Genomic DNA, 19,728 nt, shown 5'->3' with positions numbered 1-19,728 from the left:
TGTGATGTCGTTCCAGGCGAGTCATATGCTTAGCTTGAAACAAGCTATGGTTAATGTTTAAGAAACGTTACAAAAATAAAATCAGAAATTCTAGCCGTTGAACTCTTCCTGTTACCATGGAGCAAGGGATTAAAACCAATTGAACCTGTACTATTTGTCCATCTTTACCAAAACTGGCTCTGCACTCTATCGAACAACAATGTTCATTGATTGTCAACAAGAAAACCACACAAGCATGTAATTACTAATGCCCAATGAAAAGGGTGGTTATATAGCAATATGGTTTTTTTTAATGAGCAGTTAGGATTTTTAAGATATACCTTTGAATGTAATTTTCTCCACTTCTGAGGACATTGTAGTATAGCTCCATAGCTTCTACCTATCTCAAGAGTTCATAAGTTCTAGGAGCAGAATTAGACAAATCTGCCCATCAAGTCTACTCCGCCATTCAAACATGGCTGATCAATCTCTCCTTCTCAGCCCCATTCTCCTGCCTTCACCCCATAACGCCCTGACACACTTACTAATCAATGTCAATCTCCGCCTTAAAAATATCAATTGCCTTGGCCACCACAGTCTTCTGTAGCAATTAATTCCACAGATTCACCACCGTCTGACTAACAAATTCCTACTCATCTCCTTTCTAAATGCATGTCCTTTTTTTCCGAGGCTATGGCCTGTGGTCCTACTCTCCCTCTAGTGGAAACATCCGCTCCGCATTCACTCTATCTAGGCTAGTCTCCCACGATAATGACAATAAATTCAAATGGCAAGAAGCAGCAGTAACATTGACTACTGAATACATTGCAAATAATCTAATCTCACCCAACAAATACAAGTGTACTTTACCAGGAAGTATCACCCTGTCTGTTTAGTGCAAAGCCATGCAGCTGGCATGTATAACAGAGCGAGTCTGTGACCATAGAAACAGGCATCATTGTGCAAATGAAGAAATAAACCAGATGTTATTTGATAAAGACACAAGAGACTACAGATTCTGGAATTTTGGACAAAACAAAAACTGCTAGAGGAACTCAGTAGACAGACAGTATCTGTGGAGGGAAATGGGTAAGGTTTTGGGTCGTGAATTTTATCTAGTCTATATACAGTTTTTTGATACATAATACGCAAGTGTTGGATTTAGTTCATGTTCATTAGTGATAGGAGCTGAATGAGGCCATTCAGCCCATCAAGTCTACTCTGCCATTCAATCATGGCTGATCTATCTCTCCCTGCTCACCCCATTCTATTGCCTTCTCTCCATAACCCCTGACACCCATACTTTTAGCATAAATTCACATTTGGAAGGACACAATCCTTATTTGATCTCCGGAGTTTCTTAAAGAATTAGTTGTATTTAAACAAGTGTAACATATTCACTTATTGTTCCTTGCTGCTACATGAGCCACAGAAGAACAGTCTAGAGCTCTCCATGTTTCCTATGCATTACTCTATGCATTCATTTAGTTTATTGTCATGTGTACCGAGGTACGGAGAAAAGCTTTTGTTGTGTGCTAATCAGTTAGCGGAAAGACAACACATGATTACAATCCACCCATCCCTAGTCTACAGATACATGATAAAGGGAATAATGTGCAGAGTAATTATATTATCTGCATATGTTGTAAATTGCAAAAGTAAATTATTATTTGTGACAGAAATTACGTGACAATAGTGTCTTGCTTTCCAACATACCTGATTAACCATGACCTGCATTCATAAGGTGCTTTTAAAGGCTCCCGAGTTGCTTCAAATGAGCAATTAAATAAGGTGCAAAAACAAGCCACATGAAGAAATAATAGGATAGGTCAAAAGCATTGTGAAAGGGCAAGGTCTGAAGGAAAGTTTACAATGGAGAAACAGAGGGTTTTCAGAGGAGTATTCCACAGCTCAGGATCCTGGCAGCTGAAGGAACACATGTGAACTCTTTCCCAAATTTCCAATGTGCGCTCCTGCTCTGCCTCCAGAATCCATTCTGCCCAGCACCACTTCCAGTGTCATTTGACAACATTATCCAATTAGTTTGCATGGGAAAACTGTCAAATTATCAGCAACGACATTTCAAAGGCAATTATAATATGGAAATGCTCATCAACTTGGAGATCAACCATAAAATGTTTGGCTGTGCATTCAATAAATACAGAGATTTAAGGAGTACTCAATTAAAAACAAATGCTTAAAGATGAAAGCAACCTATTAAGTCTGCTTTTTATGAATCATTCAGATGAACCACAACTAGCACAATATTTTAAAAATAGAGAATGCCCAAGGAAGATGATGATGATTGTGCTGCAGAAGGAGTGAGCTGGGGAGGAAAAAGAGTGGGAACAAATTGTGACAAAACAGGGACTTGATTAGTGGGATGAAACAAAGAGAAGGGCAGGAGACGAGGGCATCGTCCTGCCGCCTCAGCTTCCATTACCCCCCACCCCACCACCAATCTGAAGAGTCCTGACCCTAAACAGCACCTATCTAGGCTCTCTAGGGATGCTGGCTGACCTGCTGAAATACTCCTGCACTTTGTTTCTTTTTTTTTTTGTAAACTAGCATCTGCAGTTCCTTCTTTCCACAAAGGGTCTAAAGGGCTTGGAATAGGAGTGAGACTAAGAAAGGTTGGCCAAGTGACGGTGAAAGTGGAGAATGAGCAAGTAACATGGACGGAGAAATGGACATGGGGCACGGCGGTGTTCAAGTTGGCAGGAAAATGTGTTGAGTACATTATGGGGCAGAGCACATGGATGCCATTTCAGTGTCATAGAAATGGAAGATGTATTGCCAAGGAACAGAGTTTGCAAATGAAATGGTCAGATGGGGTGGTCGGATGGAGAATTGGTGGCTGTGGAAGTGAGGTGAGATGTGGGAAGGTTTGACATTGAAGACTTTAGGAACAGGGGTGGGAATTGTGTGTGTTTTGGAGATTTGCCTTTTGGATGTTGTTTAGCTTTGGGGGAGCTGAGATTTTCAAAGTCAGGGAGGCTTTGCAGCTGGATGTTACATTCTGGGTGTAAAGCTTTTCGATGGGGTTCGAAGTTCGATCCTGGGACAGGGGAAATCAGCCGTTAGTTGTTGGTAGCTTAACTTTGGGATGTTAAACTGCTGGAGATCTCATTGATGTAGATTAGGACATCGGGATCAGCCGTTGGATTTAGGTGAGCAGAGGTGTAGCTGCACAAAGTTACATTTTGGGCAATTTAGCTGCAAGGTGTTAAGAAATGGAGCTTCAAATGAGATTACTATAGATTTAACCATACAGTAAAATAAATATGGGCGGATTTGTCATTGGATGTCCAAGGTTCAACTGTGGATTAAGTCATGATATGTTAAACCACACGATTTGTTAAGCCACATATATGGGGGCAGAGGGGAAATTGGTCTGAAAAAGCCACAGGTATGGTATGGTAGATCACAGGGGTGGTAGATCACAGATCACAGGTATGGTAGATCACAGGGGTGGGGGAATATTGTTACTTCTGGTGTGTTTGTGTGTGTGTGCGCGTTTGTGGGGGCGGGAAGGGAGTGTGTGTGTGTGTGTGTGTGTGTGTGTGTGTGTGTGTGTGTGTGTGTGGGGAGGATTGGGAAGGGAGTTAACCAGTGTGTAAGGGATGCTTCTGTGGGTTCTGTGTTGGAGGGAGGGGTGGAGGGGGAGCTGTCAGCTGCAGATGTAGAGAAAGAGCTCCAGAGGATGGTCGGAAAGTGGAGGGTGGGGGTGTCAGCTGCAGATGGGTGGGATGGGGGCTTCTGAGGGAGTGATGGTCTGGGGGTGGAGGTGGGTGAATGAGCCGTGGAGGGGGAGCTGTGGAAGGGAGGGAGGGGGATGAGCCGGGAAAGGGGCTCCGGGCTGTGGGGTGATGGAGCTCCAACCGCCGGCGGTAACATAGCAACCGTGCGCCGCTTACCTGAGGCACGGGCCGGCGAGAGGTGTCTACAATACGCGGTGGCCGGGCTCCATCACCCTGGGGACCGCGGCCAAACCAGGCCGGGCAACGCCGGGCAACGCCGGGCAACGCCAGCCCCGCTCCCGCTCCCGCTCCCGCCACCGGTGACTCCCTAACGGGATAACTGTGGAACATACAACAACAACAACAACTGCACACATCTACTTCCGGTGCCGCAGCTCAAACGCCCGTCCCCAACTCCGCCTTCTGCGTCCATTGGACAGATCTCCTGTCAGTTACTTCCATCCCGCACCCTGTATGGTCCGCACAACTGTCAATAAAGTTCGCGGTGTGCCCGCCCCCCCCACCCACTTCCGGCCCTCGGCGTCATGAAGGCCACTGCGCAAGCGCGATGGAGGCCGCTGGGAGTTGTAGTTCTCTCGTTGGAAATAACTTGGGATGGGATGGGATGGATTGAAAAGCAGTTTACAACCCAGTGGGATGAAGTTCAATTTTTCTAGCTTCAAGTAACCCTTTCTCTCCGTCCCTTCCCCACACCCTAGTTCTCTGGCTATTTTCACTGTCCTCCCGATTAATTTTACAGCAGAGACAGAGCATAACTGGTTGCATCCCAGCCTGATTTGGCAACTTGAATGCCCAGGAGTGAAGAAAGCTGTAAAAAAGTTGTGAACACTGCCTGGTCCATCATGGGTTCTGCCTGTCCCACTGAATCACTTAAGTCTTTTGTGTCCATCATCGCTGCCTCAAAAAGGCAGCTAGCATCACCAGAGACACACACCACCCTGGCCATACACTCATTTTACCCCTGCCATCGGGAAGAAGATATAGGAGCCTGAAAACTGTAACATCCAGGTTCAAGAACACTTTCGTCCCTACAGCCATCAGGCTATTAAACACCGCAACCTCCAAATAAACTCTGAACTACATAGATTTGTCTTTTTGCACTATTATTGAATTGAATTGGTTTTCTTGATTAGTACTAGAGGCAGGGGTTATGAGGAGAACACAGGAGAATGGGGTTGGGAGGGAGAGATAGATCAGTCATGATTGAATTGAATGGTGGAGTAGACTTGATGGGCCGAATGACCTAATTCTGCTCCTATCACTTATGACCTTATGAATTGAATTGAATACTTTTGTTTGAATTGAATATAGTTTGCTTTTTTTTTAATGTACGTATATAATATATATGTATAGACACATTGAACTTTTTTCTCATTTATTATATTATATTGGTTACAATGTACCATGTTTACGTATTATGTTGTGCTGCTGGAAGTAAGAATTTCATTGTTCTATCTGGGACATATGGCAATAAAACATTCGAAGGGCCGAATGGCCTACTTCTGCACCTATTTTCTATGTTTCTATGTCTGTTTCTAAAACACTCTTCACTCTCTTATACCTCGTTATCATCTCCCCCTTAGCTTACAGTGAACCATTCTACATTTCCTTGATCACCGTCTGTTTTGATCTGTCGTTTTCACATTTTACCCTTCAGTATCTAGTTTCTTTTTCCCCTGACTCAGTCTGAAGAACGGATTCGACCCTCCAGAGATGCTGCCTTGTCCCACTGAGTTACTCCAGGATTTTGTGTCTATCTACAGATAGAAAGGCATTTAAGTGGGTGAGCCCAGAAACATCCTGGCTGCAAACCTTTCAGAATGCAAAAAGGAGTTTTCAAAACATTTAGTTGCAGAGGCTTTATCAGCTTGCACCCTACAATGCAGTTGTAGACTGAATCATTTGCATTTGTCTGGAGTGCAAGGAGTGGTGAAAACCAGGAGGAGGCACTGGCTCCCACAGAAGCGACTCCAACGTTGGAGCGTCTAAAACGCAAAACTACAACACCCAGGGAGCTTGATGAGCATCGCTCCTCCTTCATTTCCCAGTGTCATTCCTGCATCTAATTGCATCCACACTAGTTCTTCCGCTGAAGTAGGGAAGACTGTTCAAGCTCCGCTCTTGCTGTTCTCAACCCATCCCCGTTTATTTCTGTCAAACTCTGAACCACCACCTGAAAAAAACAGAACAATGCAAAATAATGGCATTTGTTGCGGTTTACCCGACTCTGCACGAGATCCTTAAACGCAAAAGAGTAACTAGGTTTTACTCTTTGCCATTTTTTTCAAGAATGCCTTTTCCTTTCACTCAAAATAAATCCATCAATGAAGCATCCGACGCCGCGCGTTTGGCTTTCTTCTAAATCTCTCAATGTAGGTCGAGAGGGGATTGAATAAATATTTTTTTGGAGGCAGCTGCCGTGCATTTGCACTTGCCTTTCTTTAAAGAGAAGAGAAGAGAGCGAGGCAGAGAAAGTGTGGTCGAAATGAAATTTTGTCCCGTTTCTCGTTTTGCGCTGCTGGCTTGCTCTTTGACTGTATGGCTGCTTTGCAATGGAGAGCCGTCTGGGACCAAAGTCCCTCTGAAAAACGACATCGGGACCTCCGGCAGGATGCCCAGAGCTGCTGATGGAACTGATCGGAGACAAAGTATCAATTTTATGGAAATGGTTGATAACCTCAGAGGGAAATCCGGGCAGGGGTATTATGTGGAGATGACAATAGGAACACCTCCTCAGAAGGTAAGATTGGGGCTTTTGGTAATGTTTGAGATCAATAATGGCATTTGTTGTGTTCTCCGCATTAAATTGTGTCTAATAATAATGACAATAACAAGCTATCATAGTATAGTAATTATGCTGGATATTTCTAATATGAGTTACTATTCCTATGGTAAATGATTTGTGTTCTCGAGCGATACCTTTCCTTTCCATCTTTTGTAAATTATACAGAATCGCACCTTTTTGTTTTGACAGTAGTACATATGCTTCCCACCTGCTTGTGGCATAAATGAGAGTGTAAGTCCAATCATTTTCTACGGTACCATGACATAAATCTCATCTGAACGCATCGTTGCGTTTCTTGTAGTGTGACAAATGCGATACACAACACCTTTCCTTTCCTAAACACATTCTTGGAGAAAAAGCTTTTAGAAAATATTTATTCATCCCTTGTGCAGAAATGCTTCTTTTCTGAAACTAGCATAAAATTGACAAATAGATCTGGGAATAATTACACCACTGTACTGCCCCAAAATCAATGTTTGTATTGAACCAGCAATATGCTAATGTGCATATAACTTCTATTACTGGGAAAAAAATCTGTAGTTACAATCTTTGTAAATTAATATAAAATCAAAATAAATGATATGTCTAGATCAGTGCAATTCAAAAAGTAAAATGTACACAAAAAACCCCCCAGCAGAGTTGATGTTTATCTGCAGAGGGCTGTCTGATATCAATCCTAGGGTCCGATTTTAGGCCTCAGGGCTGCTCTATTGAGAAAGAGATTAAAGAAACAAGCCAGCATTCCTGTTACTGATTGCTATTCAGTCATTTCTGCTGGAGCTTGGAAGCAGGTTCAGATTGGCTGTTATTCTGTCACAGTTTATTTCAATGTCTAGTTTCCCATTTGAGGAATGTTTTGTCTCAATTCCCAACTGGTTTGTGCTTTCTTATTATAAATTTCATTTAATAGTTTCACTGTGATAACTTGTCATCCTCCAAATTACACCAACGCAGAGTTCATTTTACAGTCTTCATTTTTTTGAGGAACAATGTATTTCATAAATTATCAGACTCCACACTTTAATGTATTGGTTGCAATTCCTTTATAGGGCTTGTAACTGTGCCCATGTCCGTTTTAAACACACAGTCCATTTCTCTCTCGATGTATAGCCTGAATTGTACCTTCTTGATCTCATCCAATTTGGAGAAGTGGAAATCTTTCATGGGTCAAGAATGTTTAACTGTCATAGCTACCGGCAACAGAACAATGAAATTCTTACTTGCTGCAGCTTTACGCTTCCATTAATGCAATAACACTCAAAGTAAATATACAGTAATCGATAAAACACTAAATTAATAATCAGTAATACCAGGTAACCAGACCATCATAATGCAAAACTGAAGTAGGCGGTGCAACCGAAACAAAGTCCACCATGTATTATGGAAGGTAGACACAATATGCTGGTGTAACTCGGCAGGTCCGGCAGCATTTCTGCGGAAAAAGGATGAGAATTATCGGTATAAACCAGCATTTGCAGTTCCTTTCCATACATCCACAGTATATTACTGTTGTTAAGGAAGAGTTCTAGTTAGTATTGTACAGTATTCAAGAGTCTGATGGTTGTGGGTAGAAGCTGTTGTTAAACTTGGAGGTCATGCTTGTCAGGTCCCCCCCATACCTTCTTTCCATTGGTTGCAATGAGATGAGAAGATGATATTGAAGCCAGGCTGGCATTGGTCTTTGGTGATATTATCTGCCTTTTTGAGGCAGCGACTTCTGTAAATCCCTTCGACGGATAATGGGATTTCTATAAACAACTCATCTTCACGCTGCATGGAGGAGGCCCAGGACATTCACTTGCACCTCCTCCAACCTCATCTACTGTATCCGCTGTTCCAGGTGTCAACTCCTGTATATTGGCGAGACCAAGCGCAGCCTCGGCAATCGTGTCGCTGAACACCTCCGCTCAGATTGTCTGCCTTAACCTACCTGATTTCCCAGTTGCTCAGCACTTGAACTCCCCCTCCCATTCCCAAACTGACTTTCTGTCCTGGGCCTCCTCCATTGTCAGAGTGAGGCCCAGTGCAAATTGGAGGAACGGCACCTCATATTTTGCTTGGCTTGCTTCCACCCCAGCGGTATGAACATTGACTTCTCTAACATCAAGTAGCCCTTGGTTTCCCTCTCTCTCCATCCCCTCCCCTTCCCAGTTCTCCCACCAGTCTTACTGTCTGCGACTATATTCTATCCCTGTACTGCCCACTCCCCTGACATCAGTCTGAAGAAGAGTCGAAGACCCGAAACGTCACCCATTACTTCTCTCCAGAGATGCTGCCTGTCCTGCTGAGTTACCCATCATTTTGTGTTTACCTTAGAGGTGTAGATAGCTGATAGCAATAGGCTAGGGGAAAGAGTGGAACAAGAGCTGGTGGTGGGGTTGTGTTGAAACTGTCAGTAATGTCAGAGAATAATGTGGTGGGCTGAAAGGTAAGGACGAGGAGAACCCTATCCTAGTTCTATCTGGGATGGGAGAGGAGCAAGAATAGAATTGCAGGGAACAGAGGAGAAACGGATGCCGTAGAAATGAAACCATGTACAACAGCGGGAAGGAAACAACATTTCCTGAGGAAAGAGGACATCTCAGATGGCCCAGAGAGGACTTATCTTGAGAGCAGTTACAACAGGGTTGGAGAAACTGCAAGAAAGGAATGGCATCCTTAGTTCTTGTAAGCGACAGGGTGGGAGGTTGTCGAGATAGCTGTGGGAGTCAATAATTTTGCAATAAATGTCTTATGATAGTCTGTCCTCTGAGTAGGAGACAGAGATTAAGAAAGGAGAGAAAAGTATCAGAGATGGGTCAGATTAATTCAAGGGCAGGGTGGAAGTTCATAGGATCATAAATAATAGTAGAATTAGGCCATTCGGCCCATCATGTCTACTCTGCCATTCAATCATGGCTGATATATCTCTCCCTCCTATCCCCATTCTCCTGCTTTCTCCCCATAACCTCTGTCACCCAAGTTGGTGGTGAAATTGATAGATTCTGCACAGATACAGGAGGCATCCACAATGCAGTTGGAGTTGGTCAATGCAGCTATGAGAAAGAGTTGCGGAGTGGTGCCAGGTTATGTTTGGAACAAGGGGTGTTCGGCATAGCTAATGTACCCAATGAAAGGACAGGCAAAGCCGGGGCCCATGCAAGTCCAAGACTGCACCTTTGAAGTGAGAGGGAAGTTGTTGGGAGCAATGACAAGTCCTGCCAGGTGGAAGAGAATGTTGATTAAGGATAACTGATTAGGTCTCTGTTCTATGAACAAATGGGGGCCTTCCTAATGAGGAACGGAGGTGTAAAGGGAGTGGGTGTCCATGGTAAAGGTGAGGTATGTAGGAAAGAACAGCAGAAGCTGGTTTAAACTAAAGATGGACACACAAAGCTGGAGTAACTCAGCGGGGACAGGTAGCATATCTTCCTTCTCTCCAGAGATGCCGCCAGTCCCGCTGAGTTACTCCAGCTTTTCGTGTAAAGGTAATTGGAAGTTATTGAAGTGGGTGTAGAATGTGCAAGATGTCCCGGATATAGCTTAGACCCGTCTGCTATATTTCATTTACACCTAGAAAAGTGACAAATGGAATTCAGTCTGGCAGAGTGAGGTAAGTAAAGGGCCTGTCCCACTTTCCCGAGTTACTCACAAATTCTCCCGAGTTTTCCCCTTGATTCAAACTCGGAGATGACAGCCGTAGGTACTCTGGGCTATTTTATTTACTCATGGACATATTTCAACATGCTGAAAAAAAAAGTCCCGACTTACCTGATGCCCCAGGTACCCACGGCTGGCATATCGAGCCGCTACGATATATCTTCGGACTCGCTACGGACATTCTCCAAGTTTGAATCAAGGGGAAAACTCGGGAGAATTCGTGAGTACTCGGGAAAGTGGGACAGGGGCTTAAGCACATCATAAATAATAGGAGACTGAGAAGTGTGGCAATAGAAATAAATAATAGAATAAGGAGCATTGTGAAGGAACAAAGGGATCTTAGAATGAGTGGCCACCAATATTTGAAAGTTACAGGACTAGATGAGGCAGACACAAGAAACTCCAGACATTGGAATCTTGAGCAAACGACAAATTGCTGGATGAACTCAGCGGGTCAGGCAGTGTCGGAAGATGGAAACGTCTGAAGAAGGGTCCTGACTTACAGCGTCACCTGTCCATTTCCCTCCTCCGATGCTGCCTGACAGCAGAGTTCCAGAACAGTTTTACGAGTAGATATGGCATTTCCAGGATACTTGGCTTTGATTACCCTTAGCAGTGAATATGGGAGCAGAGAGGTCTTTGTAGAACTGTGACAAACAGCGGAGAGAGCACAGCAAGTATATTGTGCTTTTTTCTGGTCCTCACATTGCAGGAAGGGATGTGATTTAGAACGGAGCATGCAGTAATGATTTACAAGAATGATGACAATTATGATATCTTTAGCTCTGGAGAAAACAAGGATTGTTTATACTGCCTATGGGGAGATTTAATTGAGGTGTATAAAATTATGAATTACCAAGGCAAAGTGGATAGGGAGGGTCCACTTCCCTTTAACTAAAGATCAATAACCAGGGGGCAAAGAGTTAAATTATTTGTCAGAAGAATTATAGAGGGAATGATGAGAATTTGTTTCCATCCGGAGGGAGCGTTTGGCTGAAAGGGCAACAGCGGCAGAACCTAAATAGCATTTAAACCGCTCTTGAAATTCCAGAGCTGGGAAGTTGAAGCAGACAGAATGTCACATTCATATGACATAGGAGCAGAATGACGCCATTCAGCCCATTGAGTCTGCTCAGCCATTCAATCATGGATGATCTTTTTTTCCCTCAACTCCTGTATTCACCCCATAATCCCTGACACCCTTACTATTCACGAGCCTATCAATCTCTGCTTTAAAAATACCCAATGACTTGGCCTCCACAGCCATCAGTGGCAACAAATTCCATAGATTCACCACCCCCTGGCGAAAAAAAAATCCTCCTCATCTCCTACTGTGTTCATTTACTGCGGCTAATTAACCTACCAACCAGCATGTCTTTGAAGTGTGGGAGGAAACCAGAGCATTTGCAGTGAACCCATGTGGTCACTGGGAAATTCTGTGACCTCTATCAAGAACCAAGATTGAACTCGGAGCACTGAAGCTGCAAGGCTGTAGTATGTAATGCCACTATGCATTACATGGAAAATTGCAGCACGTCATAATAAGTTACTGTTTTACCTGCAAGAACCGTTTAAAATCTCCAAAATAAGCCTCGCAATCTCTTTGAATCTGAAAAGACCTGTATGATTACATGCCATCAGCAATAGATTCATGGATTTAACCACAGCAAATGGATTGGATTCCCTTCCATGTACAGCTTGTGATGCATGAGGAAAAGAAGGGTACGGTATTCCTTGTAGGATTTTATTTCTAGATATTGGAGGCTGTAGGTGGGATTTTTTTGTTATACCCATACCCTGAACCTGGCTTTACTTGGAGCCCAGCTCAACTAGGCACGGACACAAAATAAAACATCTGGCAGATCCATCATCAGAGCCTCTGGAGAATTTGTCACGGGTGTGTGATTATGTCAGCAATGGTGAGAGGGTTCATTCAGTTGCATTGTTGCACTCTGCTGTATGTAGGAAGAGAAGGGGAGCCTACTATTCGTAATAGGGGATCTTGAGAGAAGCCCTATTTAGGGTGGTAAGCAGGAAACATGAGAACGGCTGAAAGTTTGGCTTTAATTGAACGTTGATGAAGCTGGCTGTAATGTCAATGTAGTCAAAATATTTTGATATCTAGATTGCCGTGTAAACATGAGTTTGACCTAATGGTTCTGAATTTGTCAGTGACCTTTGCAGACTTCATTTGGAACTAACCCAAGAATGGTTTGTTTAGTTTAGTTTAGAGGTACAGCATGGAAACAGGCCCTTCTGCCCATCGAGTCCACGTTGACCATCGATCGCCCGTTCACACTAGTTCTCTGTTATCCCACTTTCTCATCCACTCCTTACACACCAGGGACAATTTACAAAGGCCAATCAACCTGCAAACCCCCACGTCTTTGGGATGTGGGGGGAAACTGGAGTATCCGGAGGAAACCCACATGGTCACAGGGAGGGAGAACATGCGAACTCCACAGAGGATCAAACCACATCTTTGGCGCTGTGAGGCAGTAGCTATACCAGCTGTGCCACTGTGCTGCCTAAAATTCCTTGAACAAAATTGTGAAATATTTGCAAATGTGTTAATATTTGTCCTTATTTTGCCAAAGGACAATAACTGAATGTTACACAAAAGTATATTCAGTCATTGTATTAAACATTTTTTATTTTGTAGCATTGGGGCCAGAGAGAGCAGTACATTGTGGTAGTGTCCTTACACTATAAAATTATGAGAGGCTTAAATAGGGTATTCAGTCAAAATCTTTATCCCAGGGTGGAAATGTCAAACTCTAGATGGCATAATTTTATGGTGAGAGGGGCACAGTTTAAAGGAGATGTGCATGGGCTAGTTCATGTTTTCTTACACGAGGGAACAATGGGTGCCTGGAACACTCTGCCAAGGGGAGTGTGGTGGCAGATATGAAAGTCACATTTCAGAGGCCTTTAGATAGGCATCATATTTGGCACAGAGATTGTGGGCCGAATAGCCCGTTGCTGGGCTGTACTGTTCTATGCTCGATGTGTGAACTATTGTTTTGAGGCTTGTTCAGTCCAATTAAGGAAATGATTTGAAGTGTCTTGTCCATTTTCATTGGGTGCAGATTCAAGAAGTCCCATACGTTTGCACAAACATGCACATGTCAATCATCAAAGATTAGTGCATTTTGGAGGCACAATTGGTGCATCGTATTTAAAGACAAAACCAGTTGGTGTCATGCCATTCTTTCTGCAGTTCACTTCCAATGAGAACCCGGCTGCAGGTAAAAACAATCCTGTATTTTCCTGTTGTATAAACTGCATTTTCAGGTCCTGCTTGCATTTGCAGTTGAATTTGCATTTGCATGAGGACCCATACAGAGTAAAGAAAGAATGAGAAAATGGCGGTGTGGAGGAGAGCAATTCTCCAGTAGAAAAAGTGCCAGCTACATGCAGGGAGGTATGTGTGCTGACTTTATGGAGGGTTTTATGGAGTAGCAAAGAGATTCAATAAAGGTGAGCCGATAGCATTAGATGGAATGGGGAGATGGGATAAAGAGTGCCAGTTGCAACTGTAGCAGTCGGAGAAATGTGTTAGGTTAATCTCAAATAAAAAATGATGTGGCAGCAAGATTACTTTGGGGTGGGTTGGTAATGTATTAGGATGAAGAGGATAAAAATCCTTGGTTCTACAGAAAAAGTGTAGAAAAGTGTACTAAGATTTGGAGGAGGTGGGAATGCCCTTCAAATGATGACATGGTGATGAAATAGTCACAGTTGGTTCATTTTGCCCGTTATCTGAACCTCGCATACAGGTAATAATTGGATATGGAGCACTGCTCATTAGGGAGGCAGCCGGCCCATTGTTCATTTATTAACTTAAAGTCCAGCTAAAACACCATCACTGTTGTGGGGTATCTTCTTGCGCTATTTCCCACCGTAGTCTGAATGCAATTCAGCCAGGCACAGCAACTCACAAATAGTCTGTGAAGCGGTGAGGATAGAATATACAGCTGAGGAACTGATGAGGTAACCTTTTGGGAAGTGGTCCGTTAAAAATCCAAATGACATCCTTCCCATTTTTCTGATTAATATTTGTCAATTGTGAAATATCAGCATGTTTAAATTTGAACAGGTGCTATTTTAAAAATAAATCTCCCATCTCTTCCCGCCACCAAGATTTCTCAACTCTATTTCATCTTCATCAGTACTCCGATCACTAGGCAACAATTTAAAAGTTCCTCTGCCCATCAATCTCCCTCCATAAATTTTAGCTCATTCAAAACACTGCTACCTGTGTTCTATTACCTGTACCATTGTCCATTACATCTCTTACTGCAGTCCTATATTAACCACTGATCCACTGGATGTTACCATTGAAGTTATAGAGCATCATGCAATATACTGTAGCTTAATTACCCTGTCATTTGTTCTAGTGACTGCATCCTTTTCTCATTGGCCAGCTGGTACTACTTTTCCAGGTGGACAAGCGCAAAGAATACTTCTCAAGTTCCTTGCTATGTAACAGAAGGAGGCCAATCAGCCCATCAAGTTAATGCTGACTCACAGCAGAGCGGTCCCATTAATTGCACCTCCTCCCTATTTCTCTGGTGCCCTGCAACTTCTCATCTCCTTTGGAACGTGGGTGGAAACAAGATCACTCGGTAGTTTGGTGATATACACACACGTGCATACACACACACACGTACATATATATGTATAGATGTGTGTGTGTGTGTGTGTGTGTGTGTGTGTGTGTGTGTGTGTGTGTGTGTGTGTGTGTGTGTGTGTGTGTGTGTGTGTAGATATTGTTTTAAATAGACTGACTCCTGGAAGTGCAGCTAATTCATTGGAATACTAACAATGGACCACTCAGCTGGGGGAGACTTGGTCGTCTCACCCAACACTGCACTCGTTCACTTTCCAATTTGCATTTCCAATTTGCATTTCCTATTTGCATTTCCAGTTTGCATTTCCATCTGACGGTGCTGGCTCGAAGGGCCGAATGGCCTACTCCTGCACCTATTCTCCATTGTCTATTGTCAAGAAGATTTGGAAAACCTTCTGGATATTCTCCCCCTCCCTCCCCGCCACCTCCTGGGGAAATTGTGAGGGAGAGATGAGCAATCTCAAGGACAGCCAGGGACTGAATCAAGGACATCGTGGCTTGTTCAGAATACTCAATGCCATTGACATTATCTTGCATATGCATTGGAGGATTAATCATGGGGAATGCATAACCAAGCACGTCTAATCAATCTAATCCTGTTGTACTGCATTTCCAGAAGTCAACCAGCTAGCTGGTACTTCACTACATAAAAGTCATTATCCATTGTTAGTATTCCAACGAATTAGCTGCATTTCCAGGAGTTAGCCCATTTAAAACAAATACATATTCATTGCTCAGATCTATCTGTGATCCTTCAAACAACAGAACAGTATGTGCTGCTGGAAGGCCACCGTGTACAACACTGAAAGCAAACGTTGGTAGTGCTTGAGCACTGCAAACCTTTTCTTGAGGCCAAGAGAAAAATAATAGTGTTCGATCACAGGCAGCTCTTTGCAGAACCACCCCCAATTCCCCAAAGAACAAACTAAGGTACCTGAGGGAAGGTTCACAATGTGAGACATATCAAGGCTGGCAAGCTAATAGGATAAATTGTGAGGGGAATCAAGATGGATCAATTAGGTGATTGCAACCAAGCTGGAAAGAGTGCAGAGAAGATTTCCGAGGATGCTGCCAGGACTTGAGGGCCTGAAGTTGGGCAGGCTAGGACTTTATTCCTTGAGGATCAGGAGTCTGTGGGGTGATCTTATAGATGTATAAGGTTTAAGGATAAAGGGGAAATCCTTTAGGACCGAGATGAGAAAAACATTTTTCACACAGAGAGTGGTGAATCTCTGGAACTCTCTGCCACAGAAGGTAGTTGAGGCCAGTCCATTGGCTATATTTAAGAGGGAGTTAGATGTGGCCCTTGTGGCTAAAGGGATCAGGCGGTATGGAGAGAAGGCAGGTACAGGATACTGAGTTGGATGATCAGCCATGATCATATTGAATTGTGGTGCAGGCTCGAACGGCCGAATGGCCAGCTCCTGCACCTATTTTCTATGTTTCTATGTTTCTATAAAATCTTGAGGTGAATACATAGGATGAATGCAGGGTAGGGGAATCAAGAACCAGAGGACACAAGTTTAAGGTGAGAGGACCAAAATGTAATAGAAACCTCAGGAGTAACTTTTTAGACAATAGACAATAGGTGCAGGAGTAGGCCATTTGGCCCTTCAAGCCAGCACCGCCATTCAATGTGATCATGGCTGATCATCCACAATCAGTACCCCGTTCCTGCCTTCTCCCCATATCCCCTAACTCCGCTATCTTTAAGAGCCCTATCTAGCTCTCTCTTGAAAGTATCCAGAGAACTGGCCTCCACTGCCCTCTGAGGCAGAGAATTCCACAGATGCACAACTCTCTGTGTGAAAAAGTGTTTTCACACATAAGGTGGTGGGTATATGGAATGAGGTACCAGAGGAGGTAGATGAGGCAACTAGTTCATACCTCTAGTTTCTCTCTCCCCTTCAGACTCGCAGCCTGAAGAAGGGTTCCGACATGAAACGTTACCTATTCCTTTTTTTCCAGTGATGCTGCCTAGCCTGCTGAGTTACTCCAGCACTTTGTGTCTCTATTCTGCGAATGTATGCATTTGGACTGGCAGGTTTTCAGGATTATCCACAAAGATGAATTAGAAGTGGTTCGGGGAGGCACTTCCAGAGCTTGGGCATTGAAGACTCAGTTGCTGATGTGAAGCAAATTCCCAAATGTGCAAGAGGCAAGAATGATGTAGAGCAGTGGGTGCAGGGCTGGAAATGCAAAACAGCTATGTTCTGTTTCCCACCTCAACTCATTGTATATTTTTATTTTGGTTTCCAGTAGTGTATTTGCCTGCGCAAGATTCAGTTGTGCTTTGCGTCATTATACAGGAAGAATGTTTTTGAACTGTGGAATATTTCAAGTGTGATGTTCTTCGTCCTATTATCGCTGATGCTGCAATTTAAAATAATGATTTTGGTAATGTCTTAAGTGTCTATTTTTCCTCGAGTGTATTAGCATCAAGGTAGCATGGAAAAAATCCTTCGAGCAGAAAGAATGTGAAAGTGGTTTCTGACACGCGAGGAAGCTTGTGAGATATTTAATCAGAGGTGCACACTTTTATCTCCATTTTCCCAATTCCAAATCCCCTCCACAGCAGCCAGTTAATTTTCAGTTTCTGTGGCTATTTCTCTGCCACCTGTTGCTTTTGCTCATTGGTCATTAATCAAATGCTTTTATTGTATCGCAGATATTTAAAAATTAGACAGCAACCATTCAACTCATTATGTCTGTGTCATAATGGACTTTGGACTAATCTCATGTCAATCTTAGTTTGCAGTCGTGCAGGTTCTACTTCTGCAACTGTTTAGTTTAGTTTAGTTTCGAGATGCAGTGCGAAAACAGTCCTTGAGGCCCACCATGTCCACTCCGACCAGCGTTCCCCGTATACTAGAACTATCCTACACATGAGGGACAAGTTACAATTATTACCAAAGCTGATTAACCAACAAATCTGTACGTCCTTCAAGTGTGGGAGGAAGCCGGAACACCTGGAGAAAACCCATGCAGATCATGGAGAGAACGTACAAACTCGTTACAGACAGCACCCGTAGACAGGACTGAGCCTGGGACTCTGGCGCTGTAAGACAGCAACCCCCGTGCCACCGTGCTGCCCTGTTCTTCCAGATATTTTTTAAAAATAAGATTAAGAATTGGCCTACAATGACCTTTCAGAGAGTAAGATCCAGAATTAAATCAAAGTTTTCTTTCTTAACTCTTTTCGAGGCCTTATACCAATTAATTTAAATCAATGCTTCCGGGTTACCAACCTCTTACTAAGGAAAATAAGTAATCTTTTAATCTTGGAGACACGGTACGGCTGATGCTGGAATCCTGAGCAAAACACAAATGCTGGAGGAACTCAGCGGGTCAGGCTGCATCTGTAGAGGGAACGGACAGACGACATATCAAGCTGGGATCCTTCTTCATTCCGATGAACTTGATCAATCCGAAGAATGGCTCTGTTCCAAAACATCGCCTCTCCTATCCATCGACAGATGCTGCCTGACCTGTTGAGTTACTCCAGCATTTTCTGTTTTGCTCCTTTTTTTTGCCTTGTCTAGGATTCTACTTTACCCAGAAACCAGATAACATGTGGAAACTGACATCAGCTGGAGCGGCTGTGGTGAGAATGGTAGCTACACATGAGGAGAGGGAACATACTGATCGTGTGAGATGGTGGAATGAGGCTTGTGGACAGGAGCGCTGGTACAAAGCTATCGTGCTGAATGGTCTGTTTTTGTGTTGCGGCTTAAACCGGATAGACTTGTTATTGGCAAATACTGTAGAATCACATTGCAATACAGATCTTAAATCATTCCCAATCCTTGTATCTTGCAAAAGGAACTGGCTATGGAAATCTGTTCATGTGCTTCTGAGTCACACAATCGCTGTTAACCATCTTTTTCACAACACTCACACACACACACACGCACACTGAAAAGAAGCAATAAATATGGCTTGGAATTCTGCATTAGAATTTCTCCTGGTGCTCATCAAAATGCTCCAGGCTAATATTTTTCCATTTCCGGTACCAGTTACCTTGTGGTCTCTTTATGTGAGAGCACTAATGAGTTGCTAAATTAGGGGGAGCTTTTCTGCCTTGGGGCCCATGACCCTTGAAGACATTCTGCAAACATGTTTCACAAAGGATCAGTTCTGCCAAAAGACTCCAAACCATGTCATCTTGTCCCTCAGTCCTAAGCAGAACAAAAAATATATATAGTTTATCTGGCTATTATATCATTTACTGTTTTCAAAACCTTGGATCACACTTTCACTGCTTCAATTCCATGTCTTATCTTGTGCGTTAAACAAAAATGGTGGCACAATTTGGGATGGTGTAAATGTAATTGAGGACCTGACTTGTTTTCATTATGGGCAGAGTTCTCAATGAGACCTCTGTCTGGCGGTAAACAATGGCTTTCTTTATTCTGAAGCAGTATGGTTTAAAAAGATAACAATCCTAGCTTTCTTTATTTTCATTTGTGAGATATGGGCATCACCAGCATTTTATTGCTCATCCCTAATTACCATTGAGTAGATGGTGTTAACACGCTTATTTGATTACTACCATTGTCCTTCTGGTGAAGACGCTTTCACAGTTAGTGTGTTCTAGGTTTAGAACAAACATCAATGAAGCAAAGGCAATATATTTACAAATTGAATGAGCCCATGGTATTAGAGGGAAGATACTAGCATGGATAGAAGGTTGACTGAAAGGCAGAAGGCAAAGGGTGGGAATAGAGGGGGCTTTTTCTGGTTGACTGCCAGTGACTAGTGGTGTTCCGCAGGGGTCGGTGTTGGGAACACTCTTTTTCACGTTGTATATCAATGATTTGGATGATGGAATTCATGACTTTGTGGCTATGTGTAGAGATGATACGAAGATGGGTGGAGGGGCAGGTTGTGTAAATGGAGTGGGGAGTCTGCAGAAAGGCTTGGACAGGTTG

At 43.3% G+C, this 19,728-nt stretch overlaps 2 protein-coding genes across 4 annotated transcripts in view; one reads left to right on the top strand and one right to left on the bottom strand.

Annotated features, from left to right (window-relative positions):
• The window catches only part of cep164 (centrosomal protein 164), a 134,061-nt gene extending 129,946 nt beyond the window's left edge, over positions 1–4,115 (bottom strand). Inside the window, exon 1 of one of the 3 annotated variants that reach the window (XM_033049722.1) lies at positions 3,897–4,115. The gene's annotated coding sequence lies outside the window, so the exon portion shown is untranslated. The remainder of the gene's footprint in view (positions 1–3,896) is intronic. The other 2 variants (XM_033049720.1, XM_033049721.1) reach the window with 2 other exon arrangements.
• A 1,696-nt stretch (positions 4,116–5,811) lies between these two features.
• Positions 5,812–19,728, top strand: part of bace1 (beta-secretase 1) — a 113,984-nt gene continuing 100,067 nt past the window's right edge. The window contains exon 1 of the mRNA XM_033049723.1: positions 5,812–6,480. Coding sequence (XP_032905614.1) covers positions 6,226–6,480 — 255 coding nt within the window. The 5' untranslated portion in view covers positions 5,812–6,225. The remainder of the gene's footprint in view (positions 6,481–19,728) is intronic.

Source organism: Amblyraja radiata, chromosome 33 (genome assembly GCF_010909765.2).
Source record: "Amblyraja radiata isolate CabotCenter1 chromosome 33, sAmbRad1.1.pri, whole genome shotgun sequence".
Lineage (NCBI taxonomy): Eukaryota > Metazoa > Chordata > Chondrichthyes > Rajiformes > Rajidae > Amblyraja > Amblyraja radiata.
Note: the sequence above shows the minus strand (reverse complement) of the source record. Positions and strands in the feature narration are given on the sequence as shown.